Source organism: Neofelis nebulosa, chromosome 10 (genome assembly GCF_028018385.1).
Source record: "Neofelis nebulosa isolate mNeoNeb1 chromosome 10, mNeoNeb1.pri, whole genome shotgun sequence".
NCBI classification, from domain to species: Eukaryota; Metazoa; Chordata; class Mammalia; order Carnivora; family Felidae; genus Neofelis; species Neofelis nebulosa.
Window position 1 is genome coordinate 109,082,304 of NC_080791.1, and position 15,789 is coordinate 109,098,092.

The window sequence follows — 15,789 nt, forward strand, 5'->3', positions numbered from 1 at the left end:
GTGAATATTGGTTGATATTTTTGTTGTTGTTAATGAGAAACAAACTTTTTCCACGGAAGACAAAATAGTAAACATCTTAGACTTTGGGGGTCAGAGAGGCTCCATAGCCACTACACAGCTCTGCTATTGTTGTACAAAACAACCACAGAATAATAGGTACATGAATGAGTGTAATTGTGTTTCAATAAAACTTTATTTACAAAAATAGGCGATGGGCCAGATTCAGCTTATAGTTTGCTGAACTCTGGTCTAGATGACCAACAAAACAATGAATCAACTTGATTTGTAGTGTTTGTTGACTTGTAGTGTAATTATTCCTACCATGGCTGATTTTACACTGCCAATATAACATTTGGAAGAAATGTGCAGTAAGCAACACATCATTCTACCACCAGGCAGATAAGCTAGACATAGATAACCTTAAAAACATAAGCAATAGTAAAATATAGCAAACTAACTAGAAAGTAGTGGGTTGTCAGTATTTATTATTTTTGCTCTTAAAAAACCCAATTTGATGATAAGTCTATAGAATTTAATAACTTAATTTAAATATTTTATTTTGGGGGGACACCTGGGTGGCTCAGTTGGTTAAGTGCCCTACTCTTGATTTAGGCTCAGGTCATGACCTCACCATCGTAAGATCGAGCCCTGTTGATCTCAGCAGATTACTTTTTTAAAGTAATCTCTATGCCCAATGTGGGGCTCGAGCTCACAACCCACAACCCACAACCCCAAGGTCAATAGTCATAGGCTATTGGCTATGTCAGTAGAGCCCCAAGGCTCTACTGACTGAGCCAACCAGGCACCCCTAATAATTTAATTTTAGTCTTTAATGTAATTTTATTGTGTTCAACAACTGGCTGACAAAATTCAGCTTTCAAGAGCCAGTAAGAGTCAGACTTGGCATACCACTGCATTCAGAGAATGGTGTATAATCTGATGTGGCTGGAACATGATGGGGGTAGAGGAGTAATGGGAGATATAGCTAAAAGGTTTTTGGGTAGGGGGATCAGACTAGGCTGGGCCCTGTGGGCTGGTAAGGAAGGCAGTGTTTCAGATGGGGGAGTGATAAGATCAGGTTGCTTTAAGAAGGATCACTCTGGATACAGAGAGGAGACTGTGTTTGCTGTGAGCAGCCTGAGGCAAGTAGGTCACTTAGGAGGCCATTGACATAACCATAGAGAAACTGATGGCTTGGACCAAGGCAGGTGTTGTGGTGAAGGAGATGTGGGTAGATGCTAGCTATATAGGAGTCAGAATCTGTAGGATGTGGTGACAGGTGGTATGGGGGAAAGTGGGAGGGAGACGCTAAGGAGACCCCAAGGACTGAGACTTGAGCATGTGCTTGAATGGACCGCCAGTCCCTGAAACTGAGAGCACTGGAGACGCTGGTTTGAACAGAAGGTGAGATGTCTGGTTTTGAACATAATGCATTTGATGAATCTGGGGAACACTGAGGAGGGGAGTTCTAGGCTGAACTCAAAGTTGGGATAGAAGACCCAGGATCCTGCCTCTTGTGGCTCCAGCTCATGGGACGGTTCCCACTCTATCTCTGCCCTGGCTCTAGGCCACCTCTGGAAGCCACATGTCCACTCTGGGACTCAGTCTTCCCATTTTTTTTTTTTAATTTGAGAGAGAGAGAGAGAGAGAGAGAGAGCAAGCAGCAGAGAGGGGCAGAGGGAAGGAGAGAGAAAATCTTAAGCAGGTCCACACTCAGTGTGGTGACTGAGGCAGGGCTCAGTCCCATGACCTGAAATCATGACCTGAGCTAAAATCAAGAGTTGGATGCTCGAACGACTGAGTCTTCCCATTTGTAATGGGGTATTAGGCTCTGACTCCTGCTCCCCTGTTGCTTGAGTGTTGGGAAAACCCTATGAGATTTGCATGGCAGTGGAGAGTGGGGATGGAGGAGGCTGGTCTCATCCTGTCCTTTGCCCACCTGAAGGTGCAGGGGGATCTTTTGGAGAGGAGAGGAATGGCCAGCCTGGGCCCTCAGATTCCTGCAGCCGTTCTGGGTCGGAGGAGCAAATGTCAGGTCTCTGAGATTGAAAATGGAAAGCCATGCTCACCTCCCTCCCCCGCAAGGCCTCTCTTTCTCCCATCCTTCCTCTCATCTGGGTGCCCCCCAGGGGCTGCCCCTCTCCTCAGGTGCACAGCCCTGCAGTCCCTCTCTGCTTCTCTGGCACAGCCTGAGAAGCTGCCCAATCATGTTGGCAGGTTGCCACTTCACCTCAGGCACCCAAAGCGCTTGGGCCCTCTATGTCTGTCTCCCACTCAAGCCTGCTCTCAGGAGGCTTCTACAAGGAGGCTCTTGAATAGAGCCAGCTGGGACTCCCGAGTGTGTGTTTGATGGGGTGGGATGATGGATCCCAGTGACAGGGTGGTTCTTGGGAGTTCAAGCCCTCTGGGTGCTGTCCTGGTTCAGCCTCTCCCGGTCCAGTGAGCCTGGACACCGCACCTTTTTGTACCTCAGTTTCCCCTTCTGTGAAAGGGGGATAAGAAAAACACCTCTTTCCCAGGGTTGGTGGAAGGATCGAATGTGTGAAAACACATAGGCACAGAGAAGAGCACCCAGCCCATTGTAAGTGCTCAGGAAAGTTAGTTGGTGTCCCTGTTCTTAGCCATGTCCCTCTTCCCAGTAGCATTTACAACTGGAGACCCTTCTCCTGCCTGTTTCAGTGACTCCTCTCCATCTACAACAGAGGTCCCCACCTGTGTGCTGCTGTGCCAGCCAGGAAGGGACTGCAGATGGCGAGAGATCATGACCCCTCCGCTCTGGGGACAGTCCGGCCTCCCCTGAAGCTCAACTCAGCCATTCCATTCACTCCAGAGTCCCACATGGGACAATCCAAACTTCTAAGCAGGACATTCAGGGCCTTTCGTAAGTTGGTGCTGGTGTGCCTTTCCCACCGGGGAGCCCAGCACTCCCCGGCTCACAAAGGCCCCAGCTTTCTTACACCCAGTGCACGTGTGTGGTTCTCTGCGGGTAGCTGCTTACACACCTGTCCCAGACCTTATTGTGAGCTCCTTGAGGCAGCGACCACATTTCACCCACTGCCCAGCCCTGGAAATGTGTAGAGTGGGCACAGAGTGAGTAGCACCACATGCGTGTTGATGGAAGAAGCCTCTTTGCAAAGGCATTGGGACCCAGGGGCTGTTCCCTGTAGCGGAAGCTGGAGACGTTTGATCAAGGAGTCCCAGAGGGCCCCTCCCCACCCCACCCCACCCCACCCCTGCTTAGTCACTGAAGGCTAATATTTGATTTGGTGCCTACTTAGGGTCTGCCTTTGCTTCTACAGAGAAACCCTCTCCCAGGACCTGATGATTCCAGATGCTTCCAGTTAGTTCTTGAATCCTGAATTGTACTCTCTGCTGAAGCAGGGCAACGTTGATTAGAAAAAAAAAAAAAAAAAAAGGCCCACCAGCCTGACGGTCTGGGAAGGCAGGAGAGGTCTATCAAGACAGATCTTACAGGCAAGTCTGAATTTTCCAGAAGGGCACAAGACAAGGTGAAGGATGTTCTTGGGAAAGGCATGATCAGAGGCTAGGGCCGGAGGTGAACAGTAGCAGACAGGCACCTTCTTGGCCTGGGGGTCAGTCCATGCTTTTCTTTGGATAGACGACTTTGAGTCGAGTACAATTCTTTACTGCTGCTTAGCGCCCGAAACCTAATTATGGCTTTGCGTGTCTGTATTCTTTTGCCTTTTCCAGAGCTCTACTGGTAAAAAGTGGGGTGCAATAAAAGCAGCCACTTTTCAAGCCCGGAGACTGTCATCCAAACTGTCAACTAACAATTGCAATCTCTATTATCCAGACAGGTCAACAATCGTCTCTGTGAAAAATAAAATAAAGAGGAACAGATAGCGATGTCTTTGTTCCTTCACCTTACGTTCTTTTGGGGGAAGGTCCTGGAAGTCAGCCTAGGCTAGGGTACAGGAACTTCTCTTTTCAAATGGCAGTGTGATAGCACTTAGGGAGCATAGATTCTGAAGCTACACCGTCCAAGGCTTAGCTGTATGACCCCGAGTGTTACTTAACCTCTCTAAGCCTCAGTTCCATCACCCATAGACGGTACCCATCTCATAAGTTAGTGTATGTTAAAGTCTGTAAACTTTAGTGGCAGGCACACAGCACACCGTGTTAGCTATTATTTTTATTACTTGTCCGGATAGATCAACATAGCTCTAAAGAAAGTAACAGAAAAAGTTGATTCTCTGCTAGTCTTGAGTTCCATTTTATTAAAAAAATTTTTTTTGAGTTTAGGGGTGCCTGGGTGGCTCAGCTAACTAAGCATCCAACTTCCGCTCAGGTCATGATCTCACAGTTTGTGAGTTCGAGCCCCGTGCCAGACTCTGTGCTGACAGCGCAGAACCTGGAGCCTGCTTCGGATTCTGTGTCTCCCTCTCTCTCCGTCCCTCACTGTTCATTCTCTCTCTCCCTCTCTCTCTCCTCAGAGAGAGAGAGGGAGAGAGAAAGTCCCAAGTAGGCTCTGCGCTGTCAGAGCAAGCCCACGTAGGCCTCAATCTTACGAACTGTGAGATCACGACCTGATCCTAAATCAGGAGTTGGACCTTAACCAACTGAACCACCCAGGTGCTCCTGGAGTTTCATTTTAAAGTGCTGGATGGGGCATCTGGGTGGCTCAGTCAGTTGAGCATCCAGCTTCAGCTCAGGTCATGATCTCCCCGTTTGTGAGTTGGAGCCCTGCATCAGTCTCACTGCTGTCAGCGCAGAGCCTGCTTCGGGTCCTCCATCCCCCCTCCCCCCTAAAAAATAAATAAACATTGAAGTGCTGGATGTCTTGCTGTGCTGAAGAACACCAGGGGCGGGGAATGGACTTTATCTGAGACAGGGTATCTTCTTGTGGGGAGGACCCGTAGTGAAGTTGGTGACTCAAAAGGGGGAGTTGAGTACCTCCTTACTAGTATGATCCTCCATCTAGCCCCCGCTCAGCCTGAAGTGTTCCCCTCTACCCAGCTCCAGTCCCTCCTTCAGTTTACATGTCCCACTCCAGTTCCAATGTCTCCCCATGAGCCCCATGAACCCTGTTTGCCTTGCCCACCTATGTCCCCAAATTAGAGACGACGTTCAGTACGTGGGGCTGAATTGACTGGAAAGGAATGATTTGGATTTTCTCAAATGAAAGATAAGTAGAGCTGAGGTGGCCAGTCTGCACCAGTGAGCCCAGTCAAGAGGTTCTTGAGAATTGTAAGCCTCTGGGAAGGGCGGTGGAGGAGCTTGATTGAGCCTGGGCCCCTTCCTCAAGGGGACAGTCACAGCTGCTGCTATTCTTGGGGATCTGCCTCATCCTCAAACGTGGGAAATCTGGCTTTCAATGACTGACAACCAACCTGTACCTTTTGAAAGTATTTTATTAAAAAAAGAAAGAAAGAAAGAAAGAAAGAAAGAAAGAAAGAAAGAAAGAAAGAAAGAAAGAAAGAAAGAAAAAGAAAGAAGGAAAGAAAAAAAGAAAAAGAAAACCCAACCAAACAAAAAACCCAACCCAAGAACTCTTGGTTCTGGGAGTCTGGGAGCAGCTTAGGTCTTTGGGGAGGGTGGAACCTGGAAGACAGATGGTGTGTGGGGGGGTCTCTGACCCCTGAGAGGAAGAGCAGCCCGGGAAGCTGACAAAGCGGCCTTTCCCAGGGCTCAGCCTCCCTCTGAGGCCTGGGCTCACCCACTTGAAAAAAGACAGGTGGGGCTCAACCCACAGAAGGCGGCAGGGTGGGCAGTTCTGGTCAGGCCTCAGACCTCTTGTCAAAGTTACCAACCAGTTAGCAAGGAGAAGAGGGTGGCCCGGGGCTCGATCGGGCCTATCAGCACCCACCACGAAGATGGGGTTCAACCCACCCTAGGGAGGCAGGCTCAGGTTGGGAGACAAGGCCCCAAGTACTGAGCAGAAGAGGCCCCGATGAGGCGGATGGCCCGGGGGCAGTCCCAGGCAAGACTCCGGGCGGGCAGGGTAGGATCCAGACTCCTGAGAGCTCAGTGGCCCTGGAGGCCGCGGGGCAGCGCCCGGATGGGCCGCGGCGGCGGATTGTCCAGGACCGGTTCCGGCCGGGCCCGCACGCCGCCCCGGCGCTTTTGCTTGCGCAGCAGGTAGCTCGAGTACTGCACCTCGGGCATGGCCAGCTTGAGGCAGGTCTCGGTGGCTGGACCGGCGCCGCCGCTGGGCAGGTCGTAGCCCATGATGTCCACCTTGCGGCTGGGCTGCCACGGCTGCAGCTGCTTGGTGCGGATCTGCGCGGCGGGCCGCAGCACGGGCTCCGCGCCGAAGCAGCGCCGCAGCAGGCGTTCGCGGGCCTCGCGCAGCTCGCGCGCCTCGCGCTCCACGCACGCGCGGCCGGCGCTCGCCACGCGGCGCCAGAACGTGGCGTTGAAGTGGTCGTAGAGGCCCGCGTCGAGCGCGTTCCAGGTGCGCGCGGCCCGCGCGAGCGCCGCGGGGATGGCGGCGAGGCGCGAGCTGGCGGCGCGCGCGTTGAGCTTGGCGTAGAGCACGTCGTCCAGGTCCCAGGCCAGCAGGCGCCGCAGCAGTACCAGCGACTCGTCGAAGTACTCGGCGATCATGACGAGCGAGAAGACCTCCTCCACCTGGCGGATGAGGCCGGCCAGGTAGGCGGCGTCATCGCGCGGGCTGCGCTCGTTGTCGCCGCCCAGGTCGTAGGCCAGCGTGTTGTGCGCGAACATGGCGAAGTGCTCGCCCGCGCGGTAGTAGGCCTCGGGCGCGCGCAGGAAGGCCTCGAGCGACGCGTTGGGCACGCGCCGGAAGGCCGGGCAGTACTGGTTGTAGTAGCTGAAGAGCGACTCGAACATGGCGGCCGGCTCGCGCAGGATGGTGACGTAGACGGTGCCGGGCGGCATGAGGCGCTCGAGCTCGGCGCGGTCGAAGCGCAGGTGGCTGGCTAGCACGTGCGGTGGCCGCGTGGCTGGGTGCACGAAGTGTGCCGAGAAGTTGCGCGGGTAGCAGAACTGGTGCTCGCAGCTCGGGTGCGGCAGGGCCACCGTCAGGTTGTGGCGCTCGGCGAATCGGAACAGGATGTTCTGGACAGTCGTGCCCGCAGTCTTGTGCGTCTTCAGGAAGGCCACAGTCATGTGCTTGGGGCGGGGCGGTGAGTCCCGCAGAGGCGGGCAGCTCAGAGGAAACAGCTTGGGGTACCTGCAGAGTTCGGGAGGTGTGCGGGGGGGGGGGGGGTGGAGGGTGTGAGAGGGATGCTTCTCGACCCCTGCCCCTCCCCAAGGATGGTGAGATGGGCCACAGAATGGTCCAACCCGGACTATACCCATGAACCAGTAGAGGGATATGCCAGGCGGCCTTTAGTATGACGTCACCCCAGTGATCCCTGCTGGCCTCTGGGTATTCACGCCCTTGTGTATTTCCCTCCCCATGAGTATGAGCAGGACTTGATGCTGCTCGGGAATAGAATAGGGCAGAAATGATGGGATGCCACTCCTGAGATTACATTATAAAAAGACAATGGCGGGGCGCCTGGGTGGCGCAGTCGGTTGGGCGTCCGACTTCAGCCAGGTCACGATCTCGCGGTCCGTGAGTTCGAGCCCCGCGTCAGGCTCTGGGCTGATGGCTCGGAGCCTGGAGCCTGTTTCCGATTCTGTGTCTCCCTCTCTCTCTGCCCCTCTCCCGTTCATGCTCTGTCTCTCTCTGTCCCAAAAATAAATAAACGTTGAAAAAAAAAAAATTTAAAAAGACAATGGCTTCTATCTTGGTCTCTCTGCCTCTCTCTGGGATGACTCATGCAAGGAGAAGCAAACTGCCATACTGTAAGCAGCTGTATGGGGAGGCACCGGGCGACAACAGTCCCTGAGGAACCGGGCCTCATTCTTTCAGCCTGCTTGAAGAACTGAATATTGCCAGCAACCACGTGAATGAGCTTGGAAGGGGAGCATTTCCAATCAGACCTTCAGATGAGACTGCATCCCTAGCAGCCAGCTTGATTGCAATGCCATGTGACCTTGAGCCAGAGGAACCCAGGTAATCCACACCTGGATTCCTGGCCCACAGAAGCAAGGTAATAAGTGTTTTTAAAATTATTTTTAAAGTTTTATTCATTTATTTTGAGAGAGACTGAGAGAGAGAACATGAGTGGGGGAGAGGCAGAGAGAGGTAGAAAGAGAGAATCCCAAGCAGGCTCTGCACTTTGAGCACAGAGCCTGATGTAGGGCTTGAACCCATGAACCCGTGAGATCATGACCTGAGCTGAAATCAAGAGTCCAACACTTAACTGACTGAGCCACCCAGATGCCCCAAGATAATAAGTGTTTGATGTTTTCAGGTGCTAAGTTTTGAGGTAATTGGGTTACACAGAAACAACTAATACAAGGACAGAGGCCCTTGGAGATCTTTGAGAAAGTCTCCTCTACACATGTAGAAACTGAGGACCAGAAGGAGAAAAATCATTTACATTGTCTGGCAACTAAATAAAGTCACCATATTCTCTCGTTCTCTAGCTTTTTTCGCATTTTTACTCTTTGGCTTCTCACCTTGTAGGTGAGTGGCACGGGCTTTGAGGCAATCTATTTGATTCGTGATTCTGTTAGATTCTCTGGAGCCTCATTCATTCAATAAGTCTTTTTTTTTTTTTTTTTTTTTGAGCATCTACTATATGCCAGGCACTGTTCTAGGTTCAAGAAATATGCTAATAGTATAAAAACCAGACAACAATCCTAGCCTTCATAAAGCTTTCATTTGTTTCCTTATTCCTGAAACAAGGGTGTTTGGGATGACAGGTGACCTGTAAATTTCCTGCATATTTTGAGTTACTATTGTTTCTTTTCTATCCTAAGCATCATGTAATGAGAACTCTAAGCAGCTCTGAGAACACCACTGAGATTTCCTATCTGTGGCCCATTTGGGCTCAGGATAATATCTACACAGATGCCCTACCAAAAGACCGTTACATCATCCAACAAGAACTGGGCCTATTCACACCATTCTTATGGGCAGACCATGTAGAAAATGGGAATGAGGCCCTGAAGGGTGCAGGGACTTGGTGGGTTCACACAGTGAGTCATGGAGCGGGGTAAGGGCTACTGCTAGTCATCACGTATCCTGTAACATGGGGAGTAACTGGGTCACCCATAGCATCATCCCCATTTTGTAGATGAGGCAACAGGCTCAGAAGAGTGAGGGGATTTGCCCAGCACAGCATCAGTAATGAGAAGTTGTTTGCAGTCCTCTGGGGAGGCGCTCAGAATGTGATGCCACGGGAAGCATTTGGACGGGATTAGAATCCCAGTTGAAGTCACTAACTCTAGGACTTCAAGCAACCTTTCAGTGAAGACCAGTGCCTGCCCAAGCAGGTTGTGTGGATCTAAAGAGAATATATAGAAAGCACGACTAGAATAGAGGGAAGGAGGGGCGCCTGGCTGGCTCAGTCAGTGGAGCATGCGACACTCGTCTTTGGGGTCATGAGTTCAAGCCTCATGTTGGGCATAGAGCCCATTAAAAAAAAATAAGTTTAGAAAAATGGAAGGAACAAAGCCCAGCAGAAGACAGACCCTTCCGGCAGATAGAAGGAGTAGGAAGGAGAGTTCCCAATTCCGTTGCCCACCAGGCAAGAATGCAGCTCCCCTGGGTCCCGCCCATGCAGTGAGGCCCTGCCCCCTTACCAGCTGAGCTGTGCCCCCTGGTGGATGAGGAGGCTTAAGGTGCTGCACCCTAGCACCAGCAGCAGGATTTTTCTGCGGCTCATCATCTTGGAGGCCTGCTGCAGGTGCTGGAGGATGGGTGGCATGATGCGGTACCCACCCCTGGACCAGCCGGGACCTCGCTATCCAGGACTCCCTTCGCCAGCACTCATGGGGGCTCCTGGGGCTCTGGTAGCAGGGCCAGTATTCCTGAGAGGCCTGGCAGGAGAAGGAGGCAAACAGGTTTCCGGCGGGCAGAGGAGATGGACTGTGGGCCCCAGCAGGACTGGTGCAAAGGAGAGCTCCAAAGGGTGGGGTGCGCAGAGAAGCCAGAGAAGATCGGGTTCCTACCTCCGGTTTCCAAGACCCTATCTCCGCACCCTCTAGATAACTTAGTCTTGGGTGGAATTACAGGCTCTGGGGTGTGGCCAGCCCTTCAAGCGGTAGCCACTCCTCCCTGGAGCCCTGTCTCAGCTTCTCGGCTTGGCCCTAATTCATCTGTCTTGTGGTTATTTGTTTCTGTCTCCCCGCCCCCAGTAGACTTGCCTTAGCACCAGTGCTTGGCTTAAAGCACAGAAGTCTCAATTCAAGGTCTCCCTCCTCCAGGATTCCTTGCCTGACTGCTTCAGCCAAGAGTTGGTCTTGACTCCCCAGAGACCGAGCTCCTCAGAAACCACTGACTGGACCTATATCTTCTCGAGTCTCTTGACATGCGTAAGGCATCGATACTGCCGGCTTACTACATGTACCATACTAGTACATACTTAATGCCGTTTAATCCCCACACACCCTAACACAGGCATTATTCCCCATCTTATAGACAAGGAAACTGAGGCTCTATGACATGGTGCTACTTGTCCCTGGTCACACAGTTGTTGGCAGAATCAGGATTCAGACCTGTTCTTTCTGGTTCCAAAGCCCATCCTTCTAGATGTAATGTGTGCTGCTTCCACTGAACACGGATTTCTCCATCCCTGCTCTGGACTCTGGTAGTTCTACATGTTTCTGAGCCCCGAGCCTTCCTAGCTGGGCTCCTGCCCTGAGGGCCCAAGACCAATAAATCCATGAGAGAAAGAAAGGAAGGACTTGAAATCCCAGAACCCTGTCTGGATTCCATCCCTAGACACCTGAAACCTTGGCCACTTTGTCAGCTGACTCTGCAGTGAGAGGTGCCTGGCCAAGGCCGTGACATGGCAGCCGGGGAGAGGGGAGAGGGGTGGGGTGTGGGGAATACAGAGGGGCTCCGGCTTGTTTCCCCGCTGAGATTCTCCAGAAGAAGATGGGCCTCCATCCCAGGTGAGTGGCAGGAGTGAGAGGCAGAAGCAGGGAGGGCCTGTTTTCCAGCCAGTCACCTGTCTCTGCACAAATGCCTTGGCTCAAGGGCAGCCTGGCCTTTGGCAGTCCTGGTGGAAAGACAGCTTCAGCAGCAATGTCTGTCTCCCCACCAGGGTGGTGTCTGTGTCTCAGGGGCCTTAGTCTCCAGGTCTGGGTTCAGCGTCAGCCTCACATTCACACCTCTCGAAGGGGAGAGGGAGCCTGGAACCCTATGGGCATTTGCACGTATGTGGAACTAGGACACCTGGGTCCCAGGAGGGATGAGGTAACGTAAAAACTTTTGACCATCACTTCCTGCTGGGGCCTAGAGCTTGGTTTCTAGTTCTTCTTCTTTACCACTACCTTCCCCTCTCCTCTCATTAATCCTGGATTACATTTAAACCTGCTCGGGTGGAATGATGTGATGGTTAGGCCTTTCCTTTCTCTCCAGGCCGCATCACCTGGTTTCTTCCACCAGCCTGCAGACAGACTTAATCTGCCTGGAGCCGAGGGGGGTGAAGGGTCCACCACAGAGGGCAGCCAAGGACATAGCAGAGAAAGCCTAAGGCCCTGCTATCTTTTCAAGGATTGTTAAGGGCAGAGAAGGGCTGGCTATGCGAGGGTGAGGAAGCCTACAAGGGAAGTCAGAGCCTGTGGCCTCTGCCACTCGTCTTGCCTAGAGGATTTGGTGACAAGATGGGAGTTTCCCAAGGGGGCAAAGTGGGAAGTCAACCTATTCACATCACTGCTAAACTCGCTAAAACTATTCTATTTTCAGAGGACTCTGGGTCAGCCAAGGAGGTCAAGCCCGGAGAGAGCGCTGCGGGGACTTTCCCTGGGAAGTGCTTCAAGCAGGCCACACAGAGAAGGACAACAGGGTGCTTGGTGGTCTCCTCCGTCCCACTCCCCTCCGTGTCTTAGCCCTGGGGACCCAGTCAGCCAGACTCTCGTCTAAGGTCCCCTTGAAATAGGGCATCGTTAGCGCAAGAACTTCATGGACACCACCTCTAAGGTGGGCACCGGTTTCTGCTTGGCCACCACCAGTGTCGGGACGCTCACCACCTTCAGATACAGCCTGGTCCGTTTCTGAGCAGCCTCAGCTGTTCAAAAGTTTTTTCTGGGACAGCTAGGATCAGCCTGCCACTATGAGTGCCCTGCTCAGCCTGCCCCCTTCCACCTTCCATCTACATGATTGCTAGTGTTGCTGTCCTAGACCACATGGATCATTTTTCTCCATGACAGACCTTCAGGTATTTGAAAGCAGTAACCTTGTCTCCTCTGGGTGGGCACTCGGCCAGGCTAAACATTCCAGGTCCTCAGAGAAGGTGCTGCTTGGACACTGGAAGCGGCCTCCCTTCCCTTGCCAAGTTCTCTCCATGATGCTTCCTCTGGAGATGGAGTCAGGGCACTGGCACCCGGGGAGGGAGCTGGCCAGGGCTGGATCTAACCTCTGTAATCTCCAGGCTGGTGTGGGGTGGGTGGTGGTCTCCTGGGGCCCTGGCTCCTGCCCCTTGTATTCTTCAACCTCCTCTGCCTCCCCTGTGTCTTCTCCATGGAGAGAGTTTCCCTCCGCCGTCCCAGACAGGTCAGGATGCCCAGCCTCATCAGAATATCAGTGCTAATTTTAGTCAGAACAATTTACCTCAGGCTGCTGCCTGGTTTTGCAAATTGCTTTCCTTTCTCCAGGGAACCAAAGGAAAAAATGGTATAGCTAGGCAGAGCTTTGAAAACGGGCTTGGACACCCACCCACTCCCAAATGAGCCCTTTTCTCTCTCCCCTCCAGCTCTAAGGGCCAATATGGGTGCTCTCAGAGGGGGAGGGTGTCCCGGCTTGGACCACCAGCCCTGACCATTGGGTGACCTGGAGACTCCGTCCTTACTAGAGCACGGCACAGCCCGGTGAGCAGGGAAACTGCCCAGGGCACTAGAGAGGAAGGGGCTGAGGGCTGAGGGGGTTGCCGATTAGTGGCTCAGGAGACCAGATATCTTTCCACCTCTCTCTTTTCCTTCCTTTTTCCTCCCAGCCTGCTGCCAGGTCCTCCCCAGCCCCCTCTCCTTGCCATCCGCCCCCACGTCATCCCTGCCTCCAAATTCCCTTCATCCTTCTCTCTCCATCACTACCGCCCCTTCAGCCCCCATTCCCTCAATTTCATCCCCACCTACCCCAGGGATCCGGTCACTAGGATCTGGTCACCACAGGGGATAGGCCAGACTCGCCCTCTCACCCCGGCTTCTCTCGTTCCCCAGGGGGTAGAGCGCCCCCCGCCCCCATGCTCTCCAGGCACCAGGCCCCCGCGACACTCTCCTGCCTACCCCTCGTCCCCTGTCCCGGCCCGGTCCACCCCAGTCCCCCTGCCCCACGCCGGCCACTGCAGTACTTACGCCGCGGGCTCTGCCTCCGACCCGGGTTTGGGGTGGTCGCCGCTATCTCTAAACCCTTGTCCCGAAATCCAATGCGGATCGCAGGGCGCCGGGGACCCTGAGCGCCGAGCGCCGGTTCGCTCTCCTCTCCGAGCCTGGATGGGATCAGGTGGCGACTCCGCTCTCCTCTCCGCTCTGCCCGCCGTCCGCCCCCCCATCGCACACCGGAGGCGGGGCGGGGGCGGGGGCCGGCAGCGTGCAGGGGAGGGGGAGGGGAAGGGGAGTGGGAAGAGGAGGGGGCAGCTCTGACTTGAAGGCTGCCCAGGAACAGTCTCCGGGTGGCGTCTTCGGATGCGGGCATCGCCCGGCAGCCTTGCAGAGAGATTCAGCAATGTGGCCAGCATCTTGCCCTCACTCTACAGAAGGGGAAACTGAGGCCTGGAAGGTATCTGGATACTCTGGCATTGCTGGACATTCCTGGGCTCTATTGGGCGACCTTGGCCTGGTGGGTCCTAGGGGAGTTAGAGACACGGGTACCTTTACCAGCACCCACATACTACCTCCCTCCTCTTCTCTGTCCACCTCCAGCAGAGAAGCACAGCTTCAGCCTGGGGGCTGGTCCCATTTGCCCTCCCACCCCTGAAGACCCTTTCCTTCCAGCCCCTGAGGCAATCCCCTTGCTGCTGACCCACTCCTACCCTACAGCAGGACTCCAGACTCACTTGTTCCTGACCAGAGCCTTAGCACTTTGTACTGGGAATCTGAGAACCCAAGTTCAACCCTTGTTGAACTTAAGACCCAGAGTGAAGAGCCAACTCCTTGGGCCTGGATACTCCGTGGGCCTGGAACAGCTCTCTCTAGGATAGAGAGCTGTTCCTGGAGCTGCTCGGAGACTGCAGAGGTGATATGTGTGAAGGCTCTGTGTAAACTCCTGGGTGTCTGTGTGTGGGTGTGCCCGGGTGGGGTGTGCCCAGGGGGTGGTCCTGAATTTTCTACTCCCTTCTTAGACCCTAACTCCTACCACCTGGAGCTGGGCAGCAGCACCTCTCAAAGTCATGGCAGATACCAACAGCCCTACATTTAGTTCATTGGTTCTCATGGACTTCTGATTTCTCCTACCCTCTTGACCTATTAGGGCAAGAGCCTGGAGCTGGGACAGCCCGCCAAACTGGGACTGGAAGGAATTGGATTCCATTCTAGCCCCGCACAGGTAGCTATTGTGCAAGGATCCTTGTTAAGAGGGTGAAGGGAATGGGGACTCTTGGAATCAGGAGAACTGCTTGTGGTCCCAGTTTGGCCTGTTGGGAATGTCAACTTCTCTCTGCCCCTCAGTGACTGCCTCAGCACAATGGGAGGTTCTGTCCTGCCTGGGTCCCAGAGCTGTTACAATGAGGTCCCACTTGTCCCTTTCTGGCCATAGCTACATTACCTCCTCACCTATCAGACTTCAGTTTATCTTGTCTCAGAGACCCCTATCACCGTCCCCACATACACATGTCTAGGGCCCTTTGGCCTCAGGTGACCTGCCAGCAGCTCTCCAGTTATGGGAAGCAGAAAGATGCTTCCTTTGGGTCAGAATGGCTCTACCTGAGTGGGCTGACGTGCTGGAGGGGAGAATACCACGCATTTCTTCTGTCCTTTCTGGGTTTGGCTTTTCCTTTGGGAGTGTCAGGAGACGGGTGGTGATGGTGATTTTAAGAGGAAGGATCAAGGCTTGGACAGGAGGAAAGAGAATTTCCTATCCAGGGCTAGGATGGGAGCTGCCTTCCTGGCTCAGTCCTTTTCTGTTTCTCTTGAACCCACCTTCCCTAGACTCGGCACCCCATTATTTTTTCCTCGCCCTCAGCTACTTCTCTTTGGGGGGGGGGTCAGTCAATGACATGGAGCATGCTAGAAAGAAGATATGAAGGGTGTGGGTGTGGGGGGAAAATGAGACCATTTTATTTGAGTTTTCCAGCTCACTTGCCCAACACCACACACTCACACAGGCAGTGAGCCTGTCAGTGAGAGGGCAGGGCTAAAAATGGGAAGGGGACCTTCAGAGCTAGTGGCGGAGGTGAGGACAGAAACTGAATTGACTGACAGATTAGGATAAGGAAAGGTGGGAGTTGGACAGGCAGGGGGCATCTGCACATTCCTCCCTCAGACGCACAGGCCACTGGTGGTGGCAGGGTAAGTGAGGCAGCGTCGACTCCTCTGGTAGGCCGGTAGGGAAGAGGGGACAGAAAGTCCTCAGTTCATTTTCGGGACTAAAAATTACGCAAATCCTGTTGCCCGAAAGACCGGTTCGGTTCCCCCCCCCCCCCCCCCCCATCAATCATTACGATGCAGCTCTTGAACGCCAGATGTTGCGAGACAGCAAAAAGACTAAGTCCCTGATCACGTTCTTGCGGAGGAGGTGGAGAAAAGGGGGCGAGGCTTTAAAACAAATGGTAGATGTTTGCACATGTTGTGGGAGCTCCAAGGAAGGAA

At 53.5% G+C, this 15,789-nt stretch overlaps 1 protein-coding gene across 1 annotated transcript; it reads right to left on the bottom strand.

Annotated features, from left to right (window-relative positions):
- Positions 1-5,452: 5,452 nt before the first annotated feature.
- GAL3ST3 (galactose-3-O-sulfotransferase 3) lies at positions 5,453-13,561 on the bottom strand. The gene is made up of 3 exons (XM_058689726.1): positions 13,339-13,561; positions 9,625-9,861; positions 5,453-7,156 (listed from the first exon to the last, which is right to left on the bottom strand). Exons 2-3 carry the CDS (start codon positions 9,747-9,749, stop codon positions 5,986-5,988), a joined length of 1,296 nt encoding a protein of 431 aa, XP_058545709.1. The 5' UTR covers positions 9,750-9,861; positions 13,339-13,561; the 3' UTR covers positions 5,453-5,985.
- Between the last annotated feature and the right edge of the window lie 2,228 nt (positions 13,562-15,789).

What these genes read in the sequence shown, in the direction of transcription:
- GAL3ST3 (XM_058689726.1), bottom strand. Translation starts at nt 9,749, where the DNA reads ATGCCACCCATCCTCCAGCACCTGCAGCAGGCCTCCAAGATGATGAGC. An exon ending in CAGGGGGCACAGCTCAGCTG is followed by an intron (nt 7,157 to 9,624) that starts GTAAGGGGGCAG and finishes CGAACTCTGCAG; the next exon opens with GTACCCCAAGCTGTTTCCTC.